The sequence below is a fragment of the Daucus carota genome, chromosome 8, assembly GCF_001625215.2.
Source record: "Daucus carota subsp. sativus chromosome 8, DH1 v3.0, whole genome shotgun sequence".
Taxonomy (NCBI): Eukaryota; Viridiplantae; Streptophyta; class Magnoliopsida; order Apiales; family Apiaceae; genus Daucus; species Daucus carota.
Window position 1 is genome coordinate 28,185,986 of NC_030388.2, and position 26,473 is coordinate 28,212,458.

General features: G+C 34.9%; 1 protein-coding gene across 1 annotated transcript; it reads right to left on the bottom strand.

Moving 5' to 3' along the window:
- Positions 1–939: 939 nt before the first annotated feature.
- LOC135148302 (major allergen Dau c 1-like) lies at positions 940–24,529 on the bottom strand. The gene is made up of 2 exons (XM_064082873.1): positions 24,275–24,529; positions 940–1,402 (listed from the first exon to the last, which is right to left on the bottom strand). The coding sequence occupies exons 1-2, from the start codon at positions 24,453–24,455 to the stop codon at positions 1,119–1,121; spliced, it is 465 nt and encodes a 154-aa protein (XP_063938943.1). The 5' UTR covers positions 24,456–24,529; the 3' UTR covers positions 940–1,118.
- Positions 24,530–26,473: the final 1,944 nt, after the last annotated feature.

A 26,473-nucleotide genomic window follows, 5' to 3' on the forward strand; every position in this document is an offset into this window, starting at 1 on the left:
AAATTAGGAATCACCTAAATCTAAGGCCCAGACCCACCACGATCAAATCAATTTTTTTTAAAGTTAAAACAGTATTTTTTATCTTGTCTATCTATTTCCCACCGCAGTAGTACCCCTTATAATATTAAAAATTATTTATTATTAGAAACTTTATATACTTTAGAATTATATGTAAATAAAAATAGTTTATGAAAAATGATTGTGTATCTCTGATTTGTTAGAAAAATATATTGGAACCAATATAAATCACATTGTAAGAATGGTCATGCTATTAGTTATTTTTGGACTTTTAAATTGAATGCAATAACTGTCCTCGAATTGAATACCATCTCCAAATCTTTTTGTTTTTCTAAAACAAAAAATGTAAACAAAAACAAAATAATATGAAACTAAAAGTGAAACTGAGGAACCGACCTTGAAAGTTTCAGGTCACTACAAGGAAAAACAGTCATTTTTCACCGTTCATTTCTGGTCTAAAATGACTAATTTCGACCGTTAACGGTCGAAAATAGCCGTTCTTCTTGCGGTGGGTGATGTACTTCTAAGGAATTTTATAAAATCTTTTCAAAATATTCCCGTGGATATAAATAACACAAATGTAATTGCTTAATTTGAATGTAATATATATATGTTAAACGAATATCTATAAAAATACTTATAGGAGCACTCATTGTTTTTATATTGTTGAAATTGACTGTCTTCATTCCTAAAAATCTTTTATAAACTTACAATTTGAAGAAATAAATAAACTAAAAAGGTTTTTTAAGAGGATTAATATGATACATAGCAAGTGTGTTCGAAGATTAATTTGGAATGGACATATCATCATTATCATGTTATTATGTTATTTCTAATATTGGGCCAACCATAAATTCTAAAATGCCAAATAAGACTATGTTGATAAGTTTTCAAATAATGGAGAATAGTGAATGATACATATTTGGAAAATTAAGTTACCACATCACTTTATTTCATTAAAATACTATCACACATACATTACCAACTTCACGAGAAGTTGCTCATTAAAACAAAGTATACTACAAAGATAAAATTTGCAATTCTGCGGCACACGTCAATTAAGGAGTGGCAGATTATTGTAAAACAGTTTAGAATTCAGTTTAGTTAGCAATGAGGTAGGCCTCAATAGCCTTGAAAAGAGCTGTGTTCTGCTCATCAGCAAACTTGATGTTCTCCTCAGGAACCACGGCATCGCCTTTGGTGTGGAATATGGCAGTGGTCTTGGTAATGCTACCTCCGTCAGCAGTTGGCACAACTACAAGATGAGTTTCAATGGATTCGATGAAGCCTAAAAGGATGTCTCCATCGATGACTGTGGAATCGTATGTCAAGGCCTCCTTGTTCACTGCATCAGTTCTAACCGTCATTGTGGTGATTGGGCTACCTGCACAATCATATATGCATTATTACATTTTCAGTTATGGATCTCGCAATTTTAGTGTTGGGAGTCACAGTGAAAATCACAGCAACAATGTATAGAGCAGTTATATTATATAAACAAGAGTAGGCCAACGAAACCACAACAATATAGCATGCACGAAGATCGTATATACAATAATCAGTGACTGATAAATTACAAGAAAAGAAGAGAAAGGCGCACCTTACACCGTCGCTAGAATTAGTATACAGAACAGCTGAGTCGCCTAGCCCTTCGATGAAGACTAGACTGTTCTTGAAGTGATTATTGCCCCACTACGCTGTGATGGGTAGTCGCAATATCGCTCCCAGGATAAAACAGCACAGACCGAACCGCTCACAGACACGAGTACGATCAACAGCGATCAACACCTCAGTTCGCCCGAGAACAGTATGTATATGTGTATATATCGGAGTAGATGGTGAGAGTGTAAGAGAGAAGAATGAGAATGGTGTTTGTGTTTTTCCCGTGCTCCAACTCAAGTGTCGAGGCTCACTATTTATAGTGAGGCCAAGGCACCAACACACCGTCCAGATTCATCTGTCCAGGTTCAATGAATCTGTATCTGTCAGACATTCTGACCAGATTCATTTGTCCAGGTTCAATGAATCTGTATCTGTCAGACATTCTGACCAGATTCATTTGTCCAGGTTCAATGAATCTGTATCTGTCAGATATACTGACCAGATTCATTTGTCCAGATTCAATGAATCTGTATCTGTCAGATATACTGACCAGATTCATTTGTCCAGATTCAATGAATCTGTATCTATCAGATATACTGACCAGATTCATTTGTCCAGATTCAATGAATCTGTATCTATCAGATATACTGACCAGATTCATTTGTCCAGATTAAATGAATCACATTCTCATTTCAAGCTCTTTCAAGCCACTGTATTCAACTCTATTTCTCAATGGATTTCACTAAGAAAATGTCCCGGAAATTACATCAAGAACATATTAAAAAATATGCTTTAAACTTTCCATTTTCTAACAATCCCCCACAAATCCATATAGATATGCATATTAGTCCCCATCATGACTTGTTTTTCAGAGTAGGTACCCTTCCGGGTTTGAACCCTCCTAAGTCCCCTACTTCGATGGCTACCGGATATAGATGGATTGTTTCACCTTGAATCTCTATCCGTTGGGTGTAACCACACTCCATAGACGACGACAAGTCAAAGGCTATGGTGCCGATCTACGGCTTTAAGACATTAATGGTCGTGTCTCGATCCTGTTCGTCGAATGTTTCAAGGAATAACCCTTTCCTCTAATTGCGACCTCACAATTACATTCGCTTAGCTGGGCATCTCCAGAGATGTACTGCAACCATCTCGTCAAATGACTTGACCCCATTCAGAGTTCTAAAAACTCTTGCTATACTTGCAGTGTCAGTACCTTTTAGGTTTGCAGGGGATAGACTCAGATGCATGAGTATCTACATTGTAGTTAAAGGTACTACCGATCCACCCTTACAACTTGTTTACCACATTGAATACACTTTGAGGGATCTCCTCTCAGATGTATTGGGTTCCCGCTGTAGATGAATCATGATGGGTTATCAGTCCCATCCCCAACCTTGACTTAAGGACAACAGCATGCTCAAGCCCTTTAGTCAGTGGATCAGCTATGTTATCTTGAGTTCCAATGAACTCAATAGCAATAGTCCGATCAGACACCAAACCCCTTATAGACTTAAGTCTAACTTGGATGTGTCTCTTTGTTTTAGCATTATACTTGGCACTTCTGATCTTGTCGATAGTTGTACGGCTATCACAATGAACAGAAATTGCCGGTAGCGGACGACTTACTACAGGTAACACAGACATGAGTCCATGCAACCATTCAGCCTCCGTACCCGTGGCATCCAATGCACACAACTCGGCCTCAAACGTAGACCGAGTTACTATAGTCTGTCTAGTCGACTTCCAGGATACTGCTCCACCCGCAAGGGTAAACAGATATCCAGTCACTCCATTGGAACCAGACTTCTTAGCTATCCAACTTGCATCACTATATCCCTCAAGCACACTCGGATATCTCCTGTAGTGCAACCCAAGATATATTGTAAGTCTAAATGTAAAGACAACCCTATCTGTTACATAGGGATGATAACTCAACAATTAAACAAGACAAGTAAATAACACTACGCCTGCACCAGAATCGGAAGATACGAAGACAAAGGTTGAAGAAGCCATCTACAGTCTTGAAGGAATAAGTTCACTGGAAGAAGTTCATTAATATGTTCATGCCTCAGTGAAGAATAAAGATTGAAGTATTCAAGATTGTGGAAGCAATGAAGATGTTGTCCAAGTACTCGAAAGATTTCAGTGCAACCCCTGAAGCAAGATATTTCTATATATCTTGGTTGGTTATTTATAATCAACAAACTGAAGCATAAACTAACCCGGAACCGACTGATCAATGTTTGCTGACCAAGACGGTACAATGTTTAACTTCAGTGTTAGTCGCTTGTGAACCAGACCAGTGCACTAAGCGTCAGCACGTACGGAGCTTTGCAAAGTATTTATCGATCGAAGAATTGATCCAGTCATAACAAGTCATTTGTTCCAAACTCAAGCCAAGCCAAATTCCTAGCCTCTGCAAGCTGTATCAAGTCTCTGCTCAAATGCCATATGTCAAGCTTCCACACAAAGCCATATCTGGTGACCTATCTTTTATATGTGTGCACTTATATATTTGTATATGTACAAATATATTTATATATATGTATATATGTATATTTAATTAAATATAATATATATAATATATATGTATATATGTTTTTTAAACATATGTATATGTATATTTATATGTATGTATATTTAAATAAATATATATGTATATAGTATATGTATTTATATTTTACATAAGCAATTATATAATTAAGTGTATATATATATTATATTATGTGCATAAATATATGTATATTTAGAGAGAGTTATATATATCTTTATATATATATATATTTATATTTATATTTACACATAGTTATATGTATATTATATATATTTAAATATATGAGAATATATTTAAATATACGTGTATATATATGTTACTATATGTTTATATAAATATTATATATATGTATATATATTTATATATACTTTTCTTTATATATATTTATGTTTATATTTATATTTATAAATAACTATATATATCTCTATATATATTTATATATATTTACATTTGTATTTACATATAATTATATATTATATATATTTAAATATATGAGAATATATTTAAATATATGTACATATATTATTATATGTTCATATAAATAAAATATATATGTGTGTATATATTTATATATATTTTTATTTATTAATATAATAACAACATAATATATTATATTATATATATTATGCATGCATGTGATGATGTCAGGTGTCTAGGGCAACCTAGGGTTTGCATGTGAGGGAGAAGAGATAACAGTGGAGCTCTCCACTGTAGGGGCGCAACTTTGAAGACTGAAGATTTCTCCTAAGTGCTCAACCTCAGTGTACCCTGTGAGAAGAAAGAATCAGGCGCCAAGTTTGACTGAAAGTCAAAACTTGCGCTTGGTTTCTTCTTTGGAAAAGTGACTAAGTGAAGCCATCACTGTACAGATGAATGGAGCGCAACATTTGACCTAAAAAGTCAAATGTTGCGCCTCCTGTCCATACACTCACCTTCACACAATTTTTACTTAGAATTTTCTAAGTGAGGTCAACACAGTGGGGTTGGAGCGCAACCTTTGACCAAGTCAAAGGTTGCGACTCTAAACTGTATCCAAGGCGCAAGTTTGTGGAGTGTTGTATTTCTCTAAGTCAAAAACACTGTGAGGCACTCCTGGCGCAACTTCAAGGGAAGCGCAAAGTTTGACCAAAGCGCAAACTTTGACTTTCCTTTGTTCAACTGTTTTGGCGCAACTCTGCTATACATATTCATATATGTATATGTATATGTAATTGGCGCCAACACTAGTATGTTTGGGAGTTAGATTTATTTTGTTAAATCGAATCCGTCCAGGACGAACTCAAGTCGTCCAGGACGAACTCGTTAACCATGGTTAGTTTATGAAAGCCTATAAATATGTGATTGTGGTTCTCACAATTCACATCATCCTTCAGGATGGATGGCCAAGTGCTATGCACAAACTCTCTCAAATATACACACACCCTAGCCTAGTTTTGTACCATAAATATTTGTAGTGGATAGGGCTTGTAATATTTAGAGGAGTGGTCATTGTAGCCAACCTTCGGGTTTGGATTTGTAGCACCTTCGAGGTATTTATCAATATACAGATATACCTTGGAAAATATTGTGTGTTGGTTTAATATTTTCATATCCTCAGAAACTGACCCAATAAATATCCGGAACACGAAACACATTACAGGACTGCAATTTATTTATCCGCAAGATTCGAAAGAATTTTTAAAATTGTAGTGAGTATCGTATTCAACCCCCCCTTCTACGATACTTTGGACCTAACATATATGGTGCCTTTCAGATATCTAAGTACTCTATCTAGAGCATCCCAATGAGTTCTGTTTGGACAGCTTGTATATCTTGCTAACTTAGACACAGAATATGTTATATCTGGTCTAGTACCATTAGCAAGATATTGCAAACTACCAATAATCTGAGAATATCTTAACTGAGACACAGGTACACCTGAAACATTCTTGATAAGAGCAACTTTAGGATCATATGGTGTACTAGCAATTCTACAATTTGAATAACCATACTTCTCAAGTATAGATTTCTCTATATAATGAGATTGTGACAAGGTTATTCCCTCAGTTGACTGAGTCAACTTGAGTCCAAGAATCACATTCGCCTCACCCATGTCCTTCATTTCAAAGTGTTTTTTCAAGAAATTCTTTGTCTCGTTAATAATCTCAATATTGGTTCCAAACAGTAGTATATCATCCACATACAAGCACAACACAATATGTTCATTTCCTTTAACCTTATAGTAGACACACTTGTCATTATCATTAACTATAAAATCAAAAGTCAAAACAGTGTCATCAAACTTCTTGTGCCAGTCTCTAGGTGCTTGTTTCAAGCCGTAGATGGATTTGACTAACTTACATACTTTGCTCTCATTGCCAGATGCAACAAATCCCTCAGGCTGATCCATATAAATCTCTTCTTCAAGATCACCATGAAGAAAAGCTGTCTTTACATCCATCTGATGGATGATAAGACCATGTACGGAAGCCAATGCTACAAGCATTCGGATTGTTGTCAATCTTGCTGTTAGGTCCAAAGTATCGTAGAAGGGGGGGTTGAATACGATACTCACTACAATTTAAAATTCATTCGAATCTTGCGGATAAACAAATTGCAGTCCTGTAATGGGTTTCGTGTTCCGGATATTTATTGGGTCGGTTTCTGAGGATATGAAAATATTAAACCAACACACAATATTTTCCAAGGTATATCTGTATATTGATAAATACCTCGAAGGGTGCTATAAATCCAAACCCGAAGGTTGGCTACAATGGCTACTACTACTTACACTCACAAACCCTAGCTTCTAAATATATATATATATTACAAAACTAAGCTATGATTTATTTGTGTGTAGTAGTGTGCAAGGCACAAAGCCATTCCACCATAAAGGTGGTGGAGAGTGTTACAAATGAGAACAAAATCCATGGGTATTTATAGACTTGTCACTAACTAACCCTGGTTAAGTCTTGAAATGGCGCCACTTGAATCTGCGCCACCTTTATCCACTGAACTTGCGCCTACTTTGGTTAGTAGACATGAAGTTGCGCCAGGAAAGGAACTTGCGCCATGTGTGTACTTAGAAAATATTCCAAGTAGTGAACTTGCGCCAAGGGATATATGGAGTCACTCATCTCTCTCTCAAACTTGCGCTCCACAGAGAGAGATGCTTGTATGTTTACTTAGAATAATTCTAAGTAACAAACAAACTTGCGCTCCACATAGTAACAGCTTCCTTGTTCTCTCTCCTGGTTAATATATAACCAAGTTGCGCCAGAAACATATATACACATATATGTATATTGAGTTTGCGCCTCGACTTCACAGTGTATATGTTTCTGACTTAGAAAGAATTCCATGGCAATAAACTTGCGCCCCAACTGTGGTGACTCCCCACTGTTATCACTCCTTGGACTTCTTCCAGGTCAAATGTTGCGCCATGTATGCTTCCAGTGTGTTCACAGTATAAATGACTTAGAAAAAAATCATTCACAAGTGTAATGTCTTGTGTGAAACCCTACATGCACATGCAAACCCTAGGTTGCCCTAGACACCTGACATCATCACATGCATGCATAATATATATAATATAATATATTATGTTGTTATTATATTAATAAATAAAAATATATATAAATATATACAACATATATATTTTATTTATATGAACATATAATAATATATGTACATATATTTAAATATATTCTCATATATTTAAATATATATAATATATAATTATATGTAAATACAAATGTAAATATATATATAAATATATAGAGATATATATAGTTATTTATAAATATAAATATAAACATTAATATATATAAAGAAAAGTATATATAAATATATACATATATATAATATTTATATAAACATATAGTAACATATATATACATATATATTTAAATATATTCTCATATATTTAAATATATATAATATACATATAACTATGTGTAAATATAAATATAAATATATATATAAAAATATATATAACTCTCTCTAAATATACATATATTTATGCACATAATATAATATATATACACACTTAATTATATAATTGTTTATGTAAAATATAAATACATATACTATATACATATATATTTATTTAAATATACATACATATAAATATACATATACATATGTTTAAAAACATATATACATATATATTATATATATTATATTTAATTAAATATACATATATACATATATATATAAATATATTTGTACATATACAAATATATAAGTGCACACATATAAAGGATAGGTCACTTCCTGATATGGCTTTTTGTGGAAGCTTGATATATGGCATTTGAGCAGTAAGCTTTGGCATAGCTGGCATTTGGCTTGGCTTGGCTTGGCTTTGGAACAAATGACTTGTTATGACTTGATCAATTCTTCGATTGATAAATACTTTGGAAAACTCCGTATGTGTTGACGCTTAGTGCACTGGTCTGGTTCACAAGCGACTAACACTGAAGTTAAACATTGTACCGCCTTTGTCAGCAAACATTGATCAGTCGGTTTCGGGTTAGTTTATGCTTCAGTTTGTTGATTATAAATAACCAACCAAGATATATAGAAATATCTTGCTTCAGGGGTTGCACTGAAATCTTTCGAGTACTTGGACAACATCTTCATTGCTTCCACAATCTTGAATACTTCAATCTTTATTCTTCACTGAGGCATGAACATATTAATGAACTTCTTCCAGTGAACTTATTCCTTCAAGACTGTAGATGACTTCTTCAACCTTTGTCTTCGTATCTTCCGATTCCGGTGCAGGCGTAGTGTTATTTACTTGTCCTGTTCTATTGTTGAGTTATCATCCCTATGTAACAGATAGGGTTGTCTTTACATTTAGACTTACAATCTCCCCCTATTTGTTTGTTAATCATAACAAGCAAATCCTCTGGAGGATAACTCAACTAACACTAGAAAAAGTAAAGTCCTGGACTAGTAAATAATGCTACAAAGTTTCTGGATCATATAGTACATTTCCAGATTTCATGAATAGAAATAACAAATGTGCATATCACCTTTATTTCTCTGGTCCTTTCTTACCTGCCAGATAATCCTCATAGTTTGTCTTGAAGAGAATTCAAAACATTCCATTATGCAAAGAATAATCAGCAGATTCATTGAATTCTTCAGTGGTAATGAATAAGTTCCTGTCTATCACTTACTGAAGAATAGATGTATCACCTTATACTTCTCCTCCCGTTACCTTGATCAGGTTCCCCTTAGTGATAAGTAGTTGTCTCCCCTTAGATGAAAGATCAATCCTCCTCCTTAGTTGAAAGATGAATCTCCCCTCAGTAGTACACCACTAAAGAGTAGTTTACTCCCCCTTAGTTGTAGACAGTAGAAGAAAGCTAACTTACTTTTTCTTCCCCCTTTCATATATTCTTCCCCTAAATATATTCTCCCCCTTAGTTGTGGAATCCTCCGAGGATATGTGGTATCAAATATGGTCAAGGAACGTGTCCAATACATCCTGTACCAAAAGATAATATCCCCGTAGAGAACTAAACAACGCTAAAGCTGGGGTCGAAGAAAGAGTTCAGAAGAAGGGTTTACTTTGATTGGGTTGGTGCCTATGCTGAAAGAATAGGTTCCAAACGGAAAAGTAAGGAATAAAAAACTGACATTCCAGTAACAACATCCACTATGTCTTTAGGTATAAATTTGGTAATTAGTGGGTGTCTCACTAAAATGTTCTGCAGGTGTATCACTCAACACTCAATTTTCTCTCAGTTTTTTGGGTAAGGGTGTCACTCACGAGTTCTGTAAGTGTATCCCTCCACACAAATACTGAGCTTCCAAAATGCTGAGTACCTGCAAGAAAATCACCTTAGCCACCCTTAAAGGGGGTCACCGGTGGTGCAATGGGAGTTCGTAATTCCCAGTCCCTGTAGACTCATCAGATAAATCCGAATCATGGTCCACAAGTTGCCAACCACTAAGTGGCTTATCCAATTAAGGATCCAGAGTTGTTTGCTCTGGGAGGTTAGACAAAGGCTTAATTATGGCAAAGGCCTAAGTCCTCCTCAATGTCTGTGAAGACACTTGATTCAAGAGAATCATCAACCATAGGTTCACACCGTGAAATAGAATGAACTATAGTTGCTTCCGTCAATTCTTTCAACAACTTGTGAGCTTTCAATACCAATTATTATTATATGTACCTCACAAGTGTTTCACTCTTCTCAAAATCCTATGTGTTTGCACTCACTCATGCTCACATATTTCTCATTCTGATGTCTCACTAGTTCTTCTCAGAATCTCACCAAGTGTTTAACTCTCAGTGTTTGGCTCACAGTGTTTCTCTCAGCACTCAAAGTATGGTCTTCTGTACCTGCATGAGAAAATCACCATAGCCCCTTCAAGAGAGGTCACTGGCGGTGCAATGGGGTTTCGTAAATCCCCGATCCTCAACTGACTCATCAATATATTGACTCATAGTCAGAGAGTTGCCGATCTCCTATAAATAGGAAATCCATTCCGATTGGATCCAGATCTGTTCTTATCTGTGGAGGGAGACGAGAATCCTGAAGATTTGGCAATTGAGATCCTCGTTTCCTCCTTACACCTGTAAAGGCATCAACCATCTTATTTACCGTAAAATGGTAAATGAAGAAGTTGCTTCTGGAACAAAACCTTTAACCTTACTGTGCACTCTCTTGTATTGTGTCCATAAAATTTTCAGTTTAGGCTCTTCATCAGAGTGACTACTGATGATGTGCTTGACTCAATACAAGATGCTCTGGCTGACGAGCGAATTTCAATGGACTCATCCTGTTGAGAGAATGATTCCAGAGACTGTTTTATTGCCTTTTCAGCTCTATATTCTTTTGAGAAAATATAGATGAGCAACAGTTACCTCAAGTTCAAAAGCACCTTTTCTTCTTGAGAGGTAGAGCTGTGGGTACACTATCCCTCACATCCTTATTTGCTGCAACAAGTACAGTTTCTCCCTCATTGACTTTTTGTTTGAAAAGTTCCTTATTACTCCAGGGGGAAAGTTGGGATGTGTTCTGAATTTGGTTTTATAGTCTGGGATAAAGATTGTTGGTTTTCAACCTTATGACTATCTAGGAAAGCCAAGAGGCTGATAAAGTTCCGAAGAACAGAAAGAGATATAAATGCATTTTAGAAAATCTATGATTTTAAATGAAAGCAATTGCATTTAATCTTTTGAGAAAAAATGAATCAGTTGTGATTGTAAAAATGATTTGCATAAAGAATGACAATCACAACCGATGAAAGAATCAAAGTTTTCCATTAAAAACTGGTTTGAGTACGAGAGTCTGAATCTATGCATAAAAGGTTTAAATGAACTTGTCTTTTGAAAAAGACACAGACTCCTGTTTCTCACTATAATTTAAAAAGGAAACAAGAAAATTTATGCGCTACAGTGTATAAAGCACTCGCCACACTAATTAGTGAAAAGGCCTCATACTAGCACATCATCAAAACAGACGCTGCAAGTGACAAAGATCACCAAGTACACAAATACAAGATAATCGATGTCTCGTCCTATGACGCTACATGTATAGATGCAAAATATGCTAAGAAATATTTATGAAATAGAGTAGTGGATACCAATTGTTGAAATCAATTGATAATAAAATTTCTTTGAAGAAACTCACCACTCCACAACATAAATATGAGACTGAATAAAGATTATGTTGTCTCCCTTGTACTCAGAATATTAAACACCTAAAATATATTAGCACTAGTGGTTTTAAGAAATATGCAACAATATTTCACCAGTGCCAATACATCACAATCAATTCACAAATAAAACATTAATAAAGCATCAAAAATAGATACCAATTAAATATTTCAAAAATGAATTAATCATGCTTCTATTATTCTATCAAAGTTAATCATGAAACAAATAAGCATATAATTGTGGATCACAATTTAACTAAGATAAAATAATAATTACCTACGCAATATCATATAATTATCATATCAGCATATAACAACTAAAATCATGACAATCATACAAAGATATTCGCAAGCCCGAGGGAAAGTTGAAGAAAAGTTCACGAGTCCTATACATGTAAGCATTAAGTACAAGTAAACTCACACAACTCCTCGCAGAAAAATATTAACAATTAATATTAGTGATCTACATATAAGCATGCAATAATATCACTAACACTAAAAGTATCACAACTATATGCAGTTAGACATGAAATAAAATATCAATTAATAAATCATCAAATATCCAACACAAATAGTTATGCTTCAAGTATATACACTAATATAAATGGATTCAGCCTAGAGAGAATCTAAGTAACTCCACAAATACTAGTATATCATGACTAAATTCTAACTAGATTCTAACCACATACCAATTACTGATACAAGTCACAAGTCTAGAAACAAATAAGTCATGCTTCAGATTATATACCAATATAAATGAATTCAACCTAGAAGATAATCCTAAGTATGTTCACAAATACAGATATATCACGACCATATTATGACAAAGTTCTCTACTAGATACCAATTGTTGAAGAGGTATAGATCAAGAAAAATAACATAATTAAGTCATGCTTCATGTCATCTCTAATCATTTAAATCATGAACAAATAAGTCACTTAATTGTCATGCACCATAATTTAAATAATTTGAAATAACAAACACTCATGCTAAAACATATAATCACTATCTAAGCATGCAAAGCAATAAACATGGCAATCACATATAATAGCAAAAAGCACGAGGTATCGGATTTTAAATAAATTCACAAGTCCTAAGTATAGACATGTTAATACTCATGAATTCATTTAATAAATACGATAGACATGCTCATGAAATAAGTAATACCTTATGAAAAATATAGTATGTGATCCACTTGCAGTTAAGTAAAGTGATAAGTTGAATACCTCTGAGACTTGACATTTCAGTTGATGTACCTTTCTTGTTTTGATCAAGTCCAGTGGTTGTTGGCATAAGTCTTGGCAGGTCTAGAATCTTCCAAAATGCGCATATTCAAAAGATCCTTGACTTCCTTTTATTGCCATCATTCTTTAGGCTAACTAGTAGACCATGAAGAATTGCAACTTTCCAACAAACTTATCATATCACTAATCTGCATTCACTTAGCAATTATCTTGCACAAGTGACGTTAGTCCACATATAATATAATCATGGTATCACAGCACAGATAGTTGTATTGTGTGTGCCTTGTATCATGAGAGGTAATAATTTGGATACCAAATATGACTTTAGCAAACAGATGTTAAAATAATATGCTAGTCAGAAGTCATACCATGTCCGTGACGATTATCAGGTGTTGGATAGCAACTCATAGAGAGCTGGTGAAGAAAGAGAATACAAATTCCGATGGATCTGCAACTGCAAAGTCCTTGAAATGTTGCATGAAGCTTCATCCTCTAGCTCACTGTAATATCCTGAACCCGAGTCTCGTCAATGGTGCTTTAGTTAAATCATGAAGGTCGTTGAGTCCCCTAAGATGTAGAGTCCTGAACTTGAAGATTCTGTTTCCATCATCTTCATAACCTTCTCCTTTGTAATAACTCTGAGCAACCAAATTGGCTTGTCCCTCGTAACAGAGCCAAAAATATCCAGTTGGAATCTGAATACCCGACAAGTACTAGGTACTAAATTGTCTTTAGGTCAGGGTATCAGAATCCACACAATCTGCTTTCCAACTTGATTGAGATCATATTGCTGTGCAATCACTCAATCTGGATCCCTTTAAGAGCTTCTGAATCATCCTCTAGTTTCACTTCAGATTGAAACCTAAAGAAATAACATCCTTTCACAATAGCTCTCCCAATCTTCACTTCACCATTAGGAACATATAAGAACTAGAACCCGAGAATGATATAGACTCAAACCCTTTGTCTAAGCAGATACGTTCTTGATATGTCATGTTCATCTTCAATGTGGTGTTGAGTTTGACTAGTGGATCCACCAAATGCTCCCCCTAAGCTGTTTGCTGGGATTTCTTTAATAATCCTTATCCTCGCAAAGAGATTCTGCTTGGATCTGAATCATTATTATACCAATAATATCACCTTTAACAGCTTGGAGCAAAGTGTCATTCAATGTCCTGTCCAGACTTACAATCACCTTCTGTTGATTAATCACAATCACCCTGTAGACTGTAGACTCCATTGAGTAGCTGAGGAAAATATTCTTTGAGCTTCAAATGCAAGACTTGCAAAGAGGCATTTTCCTCCAAACACATACCAAGAGTTAGTGTTTGCTTCTGATTGGCCACTGACAAGAATGGTGTCTTTCTGGATTTATTAATGATCAGGGTTCATCTTGATCAACCTTCATATGTGACGTCTTGTCCTTTGAACACATACGAACAACACGAAAGAATCTAGAGTAGTCAATGATCATCGCAAAAAGATATCTGGCTTTGTTTGCAGACATGACATTAGCTGATCCGTAGAATTCCATACATATCATCTGAAGCGGCTCAGTAATGTTGATTATATCTTTGCTTCTGTGCGATGGTCCTTCGACTTCCCTATTGACATACGTCATATCTTTCATCCAATAATGAATTCCAGATGAGGTAGTCCTCTCACCAATTCTCTTCTTACAAATAAAAAGAGCTCCTTGTTTTGACATACAAGTTTGAGAGTTTCAAGTGCCATAGCTAATACTCATCCGATGAAGCTTCACTATCAAAACAGCTCACTCCATCTTCAATTGAAGTTCCATATTAGCTACGAGAAAAATTCACATCCTTCTTGATTTAAGATAAAACACTATTCCATGAACTGACATAATATCCTTTGTCAAAGAACCGTCTGATACTAGGAATTTGTGTGCTTTGACTCTTCCAAGAAAGATATTCTTCCATGATGACATTCCAGGAAAACAAGCATGTCCCGTAAGAGAATCTTTGTTGTCATCTTTCAAAGATTATTGACGGAACTGCTCACACGATCACATTTGCTAACAGGGTATTTTTTTTGTGAATCATATGATTTCAGCTACTCAGCAAACAGAGTGCACCAAAAATCATATGGAACATATGTAACCTGCAATCACAAATGGAAAGAGTTCTATGGTCCCCAATCATAACTGGGTCCGGATGGATTAGAGATTTTTCTTTAACAGTGGTAACAACAGAAGCAACCTTAACATGCTAATTCTTATTTAGACATTGCCCTAATGTGATTCTCAAACATGCTTTTCTAAAATCAATGCAAGTACAAAGACATGCATTCATGACATGAAAATAAGCAAACATGATGTTGAATACACATGGCAAACAATCAAAGATAAGACAAGAGCAAGACAGGCAGTTATGCAATTCAGAAGATTTAATACTCTCTACTAAAACCAATTAACACAAGTGCAACAGGTAGCAAGTAGAATTACATATATTTAATAATCTTCGAAAAGCATATGGATTAGACACAAGAAATTAATAATCACATTATCAATCCAAACTAATCCCACTCTGTTGTTATATGGCATTATACTATCTCTATTACCTAAGTCAGTTTTAGATCTAACATGAAGTTCTAAAAGTTCTACTGACACGAGGTAGACATTCCATCATAGAACAAATAAATTCCTTAACAAACAATTCAGATTAGATAAGCAAATCTAATTGTACTAGGGAATCTGAAAGTAAGTGTTTTAACAAAGTTATATATGCTAGGATCATAACCCCTAAAACTAAGAGTCGTGTTCCAAAGAAAAGCTTCTAATCTCACCATTGCAAATAATCAAATCCTAAATATTCATACACATGTTAAGAATCTGCTAAAGACACATGCACAAGATTATCATCAATCCTAGTTACCAGAAAAGTGATCTAGCATACTAGTTTAACATTATCTATTGTGATGCTATCATGCTTGTGCTTGTGTGTTAAACAATTCTACTCAGAGATTTATAACATGCTTTGAATATAATGAAATAAGTATTGCAAAGTTAGAAAGAATTCATACCTGAGATGTGCAAAGTGAATCATCTTCAGAGAATGCTTGGATAGCCAGATAACCATAATCATCCTTCTCATCAGCAACTGATCCAGCTCACACCTTTCCTAAAATAGCATAAGAACTTGTTGTGATGCTTCTTTCAAAACATCCACTAGAATTTCAGACAAGCCCTATCATCCTTGTTTGTCGAGGCTTCAATATATATAGCAATCCTTCTTTGCTAAAGATACCAAACAATATTGTGTGTACTGACCAACTCAGTTTTCAAACAACCTGTCGAACTGAACCCCGAAGAGTCTCCACTTGAAACCAATGGCTTCCATCTGAATCTTGACATGACTAAACCTCTCAGACAGTGTTATGCTAATCCTTGAAGTTCTGTCCTCACATTCTTCAAAAGTGTTAACTTTCGTCGACTTGAGCTTCCTCAAATTCAGCAGTTACAAACTCTTCTGTTCAATCCTAAGGTTCTGACATAAATGCACGAAACTGATTTGGTGCGGTAGTAACTCGATAATTATATCCTTAAACCTCCACAGTTCTCTGTCTTTGGTTCAGTTGATTCTGGATGGATTTAGCATTGATACAATTCACTGTGTAATTGTATATCCCTGAATCACTGAGTTAGATTGAAATCCCTTGAAGATTCTTCTGCAAAAACTTCTCTTTTCCTACTACCAGTGGTGCCATTCAAAGTTGACATTCCGAGCCCTGGAAAGATGCTTCATTGTAGATGTAGCAAATTCCCATCCTGATCTGGTGATCTGATAATCAAGTCGGAGTAATTACTCAGATCAAGGCCTGAAGTACCTTCTTCAAAATCCACTTTTAGTAGTACCAAATTAGTCTTCAATAGAATCTTCTTCGAATCACAATCAGCTTTGTCGAACATAGAAAACTGCTTCTAATAATCCTTTGAGAAATCAATTGGATTGGGTCATCAATGTACTTCCATTACCGGTTCTGAGAATCTGGTATTTGAAAGCCTGGTGTTTGTCTTGTAATCTGTCAGCCTGATCTGTCTCAACTAAATGTCAATCTGATTTGTCTTGGAGTAGAATTATTAAAAAGGTTACGGAACACTTGATTATTTAAACTAAGTTTAAATTATAAAGAAAATAAATTTAAAAATAAGTTTTAAAAGATGAAAGAAAATAAAGTATCAAATAAACTTAGTTAAATCTATAAAGTAAATTTAATTATATTTAAAAAATAAATTCAAATAAATTCATAATAAACTGAATAAGTTTAGAACAAATTTATTTCAAATTCATTTAGTAAATATATTAAAATTTATTGTATAAATTTAATATTTGAAAATATTCAAGTGTCTCGTCTCCAATTAAATCATAACTTCCAGAACAAACTAAATTGAACCCTTGAACTTGAACTTATATCCATAATCAGTTAAATCCTCTTAGATTTATATTCTAGATTTTAACTTAAATTTAAATCATAAACTATACAAATTTAAATAATAAATTTATAAAATTTATGATAAACTTAATAAAGTCTAAGAGTAAACTTTACAAGTCCAAAATAAATTTAAACAAATTTATTAAATGAATTTGATAAAGTTTATAAAGTAAATTTAATTAAGTTTATAAGATAAATTTAATTAATTCATAATAAACTCAATTAATAAGTTTAAAATAAATTAAGTCAAATTTATAAAATAAACTTATTAAAAAATAAAGTATAAATTTATAAGTCCCGGTCCAAAGTTCAGTATCCGACAGATAATCCTTACTTAGGCCTACGGACAAATTCAGCAACACAAACCGGAAGAACATTTCCCCTAATCAAATATCAAAAGCTAGGTTCTTGATTTTCCGTACGATAAGGATCCTGATTTGAATATCAATCAACCTCGCTCTGATACCAATTGTTAGGTCCAAAGTATCGTAGAAGGGGGGGTTGAATACGATACTCACTACAATTTAAAATTCATTCGAATCTTGCGGATAAACAAATTGCAGTCCTGTAATGGGTTTCGTGTTCCGGATATTTATTGGGTCGGTTTCTGAGGATATGAAAATATTAAACCAACACACAATATTTTCCAAGGTATATCTGTATATTGATAAATACCTCGAAGGGTGCTATAAATCCAAACCCGAAGGTTGGCTACAATGGCTACTACTACTTACACTCACAAACCCTAGCTTCTAAATATATATATATATTACAAAACTAAGCTATGATTTATTTGTGTGTAGTAGTGTGCAAGGCACAAAGCCATTCCACCATAAAGGTGGTGGAGAGTGTTACAAATGAGAACAAAATCCATGGGTATTTATAGACTTGTCACTAACTAACCCTGGTTAAGTCTTGAAATGGCGCCACTTGAATCTGCGCCACCTTTATCCACTGAACTTGCGCCTACTTTGGTTAGTAGACATGAAGTTGCGCCAGGAAAGGAACTTGCGCCATGTGTGTACTTAGAAAATATTCCAAGTAGTGAACTTGCGCCAAGGGATATATGGAGTCACTCATCTCTCTCTCAAACTTGCGCTCCACAGAGAGAGATGCTTGTATGTTTACTTAGAATAATTCTAAGTAACAAACAAACTTGCGCTCCACATAGTAACAGCTTCCTTGTTCTCTCTCCTGGTTAATATATAACCAAGTTGCGCCAGAAACATATATACACATATATGTATATTGAGTTTGCGCCTCGACTTCACAGTGTATATGTTTCTGACTTAGAAAGAATTCCATGGCAATAAACTTGCGCCCCAACTGTGGTGACTCCCCACTGTTATCACTCCTTGGACTTCTTCCAGGTCAAATGTTGCGCCATGTATGCTTCCAGTGTGTTCACAGTATAAATGACTTAGAAAAAAATCATTCACAAGTGTAATGTCTTGTGTGAAACCCTACATGCACATGCAAACCCTAGGTTGCCCTAGACACCTGACATCATCACATGCATGCATAATATATATAATATAATATATTATGTTGTTATTATATTAATAAATAAAAATATATATAAATATATACAACATATATATTTTATTTATATGAACATATAATAATATATGTACATATATTTAAATATATTCTCATATATTTAAATATATATAATATATAATTATATGTAAATACAAATGTAAATATATATATAAATATATAGAGATATATATAGTTATTTATAAATATAAATATAAACATTAATATATATAAAGAAAAGTATATATAAATATATACATATATATAATATTTATATAAACATATAGTAACATATATATACATATATATTTAAATATATTCTCATATATTTAAATATATATAATATACATATAACTATGTGTAAATATAAATATAAATATATATATAAAAATATATATAACTCTCTCTAAATATACATATATTTATGCACATAATATAATATATATACACACTTAATTATATAATTGTTTATGTAAAATATAAATACATATACTATATACATATATATTTATTTAAATATACATACATATAAATATACATATACATATGTTTAAAAACATATATACATATATATTATATATATTATATTTAATTAAATATACATATATACATATATATATAAATATATTTGTACATATACAAATATATAAGTGCACACATATAAAGGATAGGTCACTTCCTGATATGGCTTTTTGTGGAAGCTTGATATATGGCATTTGAGCAGTAAGCTTTGGCATAGCTGGCATTTGGCTTGGCTTGGCTTGGCTTTGGAACAAATGACTTGTTATGACTTGATCAATTCTTCGATTGATAAATACTTTGGAAAACTCCGTATGTGTTGACGCTTAGTGCACTGGTCTGGTTCACAAGCGACTAACACTGAAGTTAAACATTGTACCGCCTTTGTCAGCAAACATTGATCAGTCGGTTTCGGGTTAGTTTATGCTTCAGTTTGTTGATTATAAATAACCAACCAAGATATATAGAAATATCTTGCTTCAGGGGTTGCACTGAAATCTTTCGAGTACTTGGACAACATCTTCATTGCTTCCACAATCTTGAATACTTCAATCTTTATTCTTCACTGAGGCATGAACATATTAATGAACTTCTTCCAGTGAACTTATTCCTTCAAGACTGTAGATGACTTCTTCAACCTTTGTCTTCGTATCTTCCGATTCCGGTGCAGGCGTAGTGTTATTTACTTGTCCTGTTCTATTGTTGAGTTATCATCCCTATGTAACAGATAGGGTTGTCTTTACATTTAGACTTACACTTGCAACAGGAGAGTATGTATCAAAGTAGTCAATACCTTCTCTTTGCCTAAAACCCTTTGCCACCAATCTAGCTTTATACTTATCTATTGAGCCATCTGGTTTCATCTTCTTTTTGAAGATCCACTTACATCCTATAGTAGAACACCCAGGAGGGAGGTCAACCAACTCCCATGTTCCGTTAGAAACAATAGAGTCAATTTCACTCTTCACAGCGCCTTTCCAGTGCCTAGATTCCGAAGAATCCATGGCTTGTCGGAAAGTCAAAGGTTCGTCTTCGACATTGTAAGTGATAAAATCACTTCCAAAGTCCTTAACTACCTTTACACGCTTGCTCCTTCTAGGTTCCTCAACTTCATTAGGAGTAGAGCTACTAGCAGGATTTGCCCCCACATTTGTCATCTTTTTCACATGATCGGGAATAGAACTAGATGTGTGAGTAGGATCATCACTAGAAGAACTTTGAGGTATACCAGTCTTCATAGGGAACACATCCTCAAAGAATGTTGCATCACGAAACTCAACTATCGTGTTTGCCACTATACCATCTATGTCAGATTTTAATACTAAAAATCTCATAGCTGTAGTGGTTTCAGGATAGCCCAGAAAGATACTATCAACAGTTTTCGGCCCTAGTTTCTTTCTCTTGTGTTCAGGGACAAGTACCTTCGCAAGGCACCCCCACACACGAAGATACTTTAGACTAGTTTTCCTGCCTTTCCATAATTCGTAAGGTGTCTTGTCCATATGTTTCAGAGGGACTCTATTCAGAATATGGCAAGCCGTATTCAGAGCCTCTCCCCACATGTACTTAGGCAACCCCGAATTAATCAACATACTGTTAATCATATCTTTAAAAGTTCTGTTCTTTCGTTCTGCCACCCCATTAGACTCAGGTGTATATGGTGGAGTCACCTCATGAATTATACCATTGCTCTTGCAAAATTCATTAAAGGTGTTTCCCGTATATTCACCACCTCTATCAGATCTCAAACGTTTAAGTACTTTACCAGTTTGTGTTTCAACTTCAGTTTTAAATCTAATGAATTTTTCAAGTGCTTCATCTTTATGTTTAAGCAAATAAACATAACAATATCTACTACAATCATCTATAAAGGTAATGAAATATCTACAGTGTTCCTTAGTCAACACACCACCAAATTCACATATGTCGGAGTGCACTAAATCTAACAAGTCAGAATCCCTAACCACACTATGAAAAGGTTTCCTTGTTAGTTTAGCTGTCACACATACTTGACATTTAGTTTTCTTATCAATGGCATGCTTTGGAATCAACTCTAAGTTCATCATATTCTTTAGAGCACCAAAATTTAAATGACCAAGCCTAGAGTGCCACAAATCGGATGATTCAATATTATTAACAGAAGGAGAAGAAATATCATTAATAAAACCGCCTAAAAAAGGCTCCACATTTATTAAAAACAAGCCGTCTGACAAGTAGCCCTTGCCAAAAAACACACCAGTCTGAGTAATAACTACTTTATTACACTTTAAAGAAAGTTCAAAGCCATTTTTAACTAAACAACTTCCACTAATAATATTTCTACGAATCTCGGGAACATGATGCACTCTAGTAAGGGATAGAACACGCCCTGAAGCAAACTTCAGGCCCACGTTTCCTATTCCACGAACTTGAGCCGCACTAGCATTCCCCATCGTCACTGTCATCCCATGAGCCTGTTGATAAGATACAAACAGAGTAATATCAGCACAAATGTGCACATTAGCTCCCGTATCAATCAACCACTCATTAGACAGATAAGTGGAAAATAGTTCAGGGTTGTACTTAACATACCCGTCATTGGTTTCAGAGGCAACAACCTCACCAACAACCATGTTAAGCACAGGCCCATCAGTGGTTCCAAGCACAGTATTTGCTTGTGCTACCACCTCAGCTTTCTTTGCTTTCTTTACAGGACAGTCCTTACTCCAATGACCAACCTGTCCACAAGACCAACATGGTTTGTTGGCCTTTGATTTCTTAGCCTTGCCCTTGTCAGTTTTGGGCTTAGTGTTCACCTTCTTAGCGACAGACTTTCTTTTCTGTCCCACAGTCACTACATTGACCTTCGAGCTACCAGATTCAGTTGGCATCACATGTCCCTGTTTGGACTTGTGCTGCTCCTGCACAGAGATGTCCAGCATCAGGTTAGTCCAAGTGATCTCTCCCTTCTGTCTTTTCAGGGAGAGTGCAAACTCTTCCCAAGACTTAGGGAGCTTTTCAATCACAGACATAACCAAAAACTTTTCAGGAAGGTCCATTCCGGACTCCTTCAAAGCATGCACCAACGTCTCAAACTCATGCACCTGCTCAGTCATGGATTTTGTATCCACCAGTTTGAAGTCCAGGAACTTAGCCACAGAATACTTTTCCAACCCTTGCGAGTCAGTATTGTGTGTTTGATCAAGTTTCTCCCACAAGGTCTTAGCAGTGTAGGAGTCAGATGAGTAAACATCGAACAGAGTGTTCGTTAAGGCTGCTAGAATAGCAGCCCTAGCCACCCCATCCTTTTCCTCCCACATAGCATAGGCCTTAAGGGTTTCAGCCTTTTCCTGTACCACAACTGGTTTCTCGTACTGTAACACCGGCCACAGACCCTTAACCGTAAGCCACAGTTTCATCTTTTTCTGCCAGCGAGAAAAAGAAACTCCCCCACCGAATTTATCAGGAATACCTGATAAATCGATGGGCTGTGGAAAACGATACGTAGTCCAATCGATGTTACTAGTAACACCAGACCCAGAACCAGCACCACCACCAACAACAGAATCCACAATCTCATTAACCATCTTGCTTACTACACAATATAACAGATAATCACTTCAAGATTGTTGGGAGTCACAGTGAAAATCACAGCAACAATGTATAGAGCAGTTATATTATATAAACAAGAGTAGGCCAACGAAACCACAACAATATAGCATGCACGAAGATCGTATATACAATAATCAGTGACTGATAAATTACAAGAAAAGAAGAGAAAGGCGCACCTTACACCGTCGCTAGAATTAGTATACAGAACAGCTGAGTCGCCTAGCCCTTCGATGAAGACTAGACTGTTCTTGAAGTGATTATTGCCCCACTACGCTGTGATGGGTAGTCGCAATATCGCTCCCAGGATAAAACAGCACAGACCGAACCGCTCACAGACACGAGTACGATCAACAGCGATCAACACCTCAGTTCGCCCGAGAACAGTATGTATATGTGTATATATCGGAGTAGATGGTGAGAGTGTAAGAGAGAAGAATGAGAATGGTGTTTGTGTTTTTCCCGTGCTCCAACTCAAGTGTCGAGGCTCACTATTTATAGTGAGGCCAAGGCACCAACACACCGTCCAGATTCATCTGTCCAGGTTCAATGAATCTGTATCTGTCAGACATTCTGACCAGATTCATTTGTCCAGGTTCAATGAATCTGTATCTGTCAGACATTCTGACCAGATTCATTTGTCCAGGTTCAATGAATCTGTATCTGTCAGATATACTGACCAGATTCATTTGTCCAGATTCAATGAATCTGTATCTGTCAGATATACTGACCAGATTCATTTGTCCAGATTCAATGAATCTGTATCTATCAGATATACTGACCAGATTCATTTGTCCAGATTCAATGAATCTGTATCTATCAGATATACTGACCAGATTCATTTGTCCAGATTAAATGAATCACATTCTCATTTCAAGCTCTTTCAAGCCACTGTATTCAACTCTATTTCTCAATGGATTTCACTAAGAAAATGTCCCGGAAATTACATCAAGAACATATTAAAAAATATGCTTTAAACTTTCCATTTTCTAACATTTAGTTGTCAAGAATATTGGTGTATCAACTTAGGGCATTGCTCAAAAAAAATTTGCCATCTTAAATTAATTTGACATAGAAATTTTATGTAACTTACCGTCGGGAAGGGTGATAATTCTGATGGTTCCAGGTCCACCATCTCCTTTAACATCGACACTCTTGTAAGCTCCGGGAGCAGCCTTGGGGATAACTGTATCAACATCAAGGACTATAGCCTGGAATATTTTTTCTGCTGACACGGACGAACTGATCTCGAGTACATGGCTCTGGGCACCCATGACTATCGAAAAATGATCACTGAAAATAAGTTGCAGAAAGAGAGCTAAAGGAATTAGGCTGTAAGACTAATGTGATGATAGTAGAACACGAAGAACACCTATTTATAGTGCGAGAACATGAGCGCTGAGACGTTGATAATTTGTATTAATATGATAGTGCATGGTTTATTCTTATCCTCAACGTAATTAAAAAATCTATTTAAAAAACAATACCAATCGACAGACAAAAAGTTAGTGCAATGTTTGTTAAAAATTAAAAAGTTAAATTCTAGAAACCATTTGCTATCTTTAGTTTCAAAGGTCAATTAATGTGCACCGGGTGAATAATGTTAAGTAATCCAACATGGGTAGAAGGTTGTCGTGTCGTGTATTTTGTAAAAATACTAATTTGTTTTATGTTTTGTAATGAGTTTTAAATGTAAACACAATATCATTTATCGTTTTCTTTTTCAAAAATCAATATGTCAAATTATCTGATATCTATTCCAGGCTGTAGCAGTGGCATCCATGTGTATCCAAGAGGAGGGTGCTGCCCGTCCACCAATCCGTAATGTGGTAGCTGCCTTGTCTAATCTTGCGAACCACGCTTATGAGCTAATTAGCTCAGCAACTGGACAGGACTCCAGGGAATGTGAAAATAGAGGTGATGAAATTACAGAGGCAGTCTAGATTCTTTAAGACTGATGCTGGGGCGTATCAGGTCCCAAATGGGACTTAGAAGGTTTTGGAAAGAATTGTTAGAAAATCCTGCAGGACCGCAACTTGTTTGAGGGTAATGATAAAAGATCTCAGATAATTTGGAGATTAGATTCTAAGCCACGGGTCGTAAAATCGTTTCCAGGACAACTGAGCAAAGATGTCTCAAACACTCAAGTAAGACCTTCCCAAACGTAATATTTCTATTTGTGCATGGATGATTTCACCAGTGCCATGTTTTTTGCTGGAGGTTAAATTACCCGGTAACTCAAGTTTCTTGAACATATATTTGTGTTCTGACAAATATAAAGATACGACTACATTATTAGTTGTATAGGTGAATAAATAGATCAGAAGTCATAACTTACATAGATAGACCGTAGGGGATCTGGAATCAAGTTGGGGGTTGGGACTTGGGGGATAGATCTTGAATCTTAATCCAAGTTAAAAAAGGTAAGAAATCTTGAAACGAATTAATTATGTTAAAACACACTACTTAGCATTTGTGGAAAAATTCATAAATTATACGCATTGGACCCTAATCCCGGACACTCTCGGTGGGCCTGCCAGGCTGCCACTGATATTTTCCAGAATAAAAAAAGCTTCGATGCAACTTTATCGGTGAGTCATCGGTGAATAGGAATTAATTGGATATTAATTAAGTTATTAGTGAGAATTAATCAATTTATCGAATAATGAATAGGGTGTTTGGAACGACGACTTCTGGGCTTAGAAGCTCAGAAGCCCGTTTCAACTTTTTGTGGTATGTTTGGCAACCGTCCTGAAGTGGTTAATCAAACCAAAAAAAGCTCAGAAAAAAAGCTTCGTTGCCTAGCTTTTTCTTCATACTTGGCTTTTTCTCAATACTCAGCTTTTTCCTTTCACTGGCGCTAGATTACGATGCATTAGTATTTAGTCTAAAAGTAATTCGCTGCAAGCTAGTAATTGCTATCGTTTTTGTCCAATAATTTTTTTATTTTAACTAGTTGAGAATCCGCGCGTTGCGGCGGCCTATAAAAATTATATTAATGATCCAATATTAATATTTATAGAATAAAATAATTTTATGACTGTCTATAAAAAGTATATTAATGTTTCAAGTTAATATTTGTACGATTAAATAAATTTATATTATAAAATTCTCGATGTAATACAAATACTAATATATAAAATTGCAAAATTGGACTATAATTCATGGTGAAAAAATGACAATAAATTTATACACGTAAATAACAATTTAAAGCGTGACGAATCTTAAAATTTTATTTTTTTTTTGGAAAAGTAATCATGTTCTTACATTGTCACCTTCCTCTAATTTTTTT

Coding starts and splice junctions, on each gene's coding strand:
- LOC135148302 (XM_064082873.1), bottom strand. CDS start 24,455: ATGGGTGCCCAGAGCCATGTACTCGAGATCAGTTCGTCCGTGTCAGCA. Junction 1,403..24,274: donor AATTATCACCCTTCCCGACG/GTAAGTTACATA, acceptor ATGATTGTGCAG/GTAGCCCAATCACCACAATG.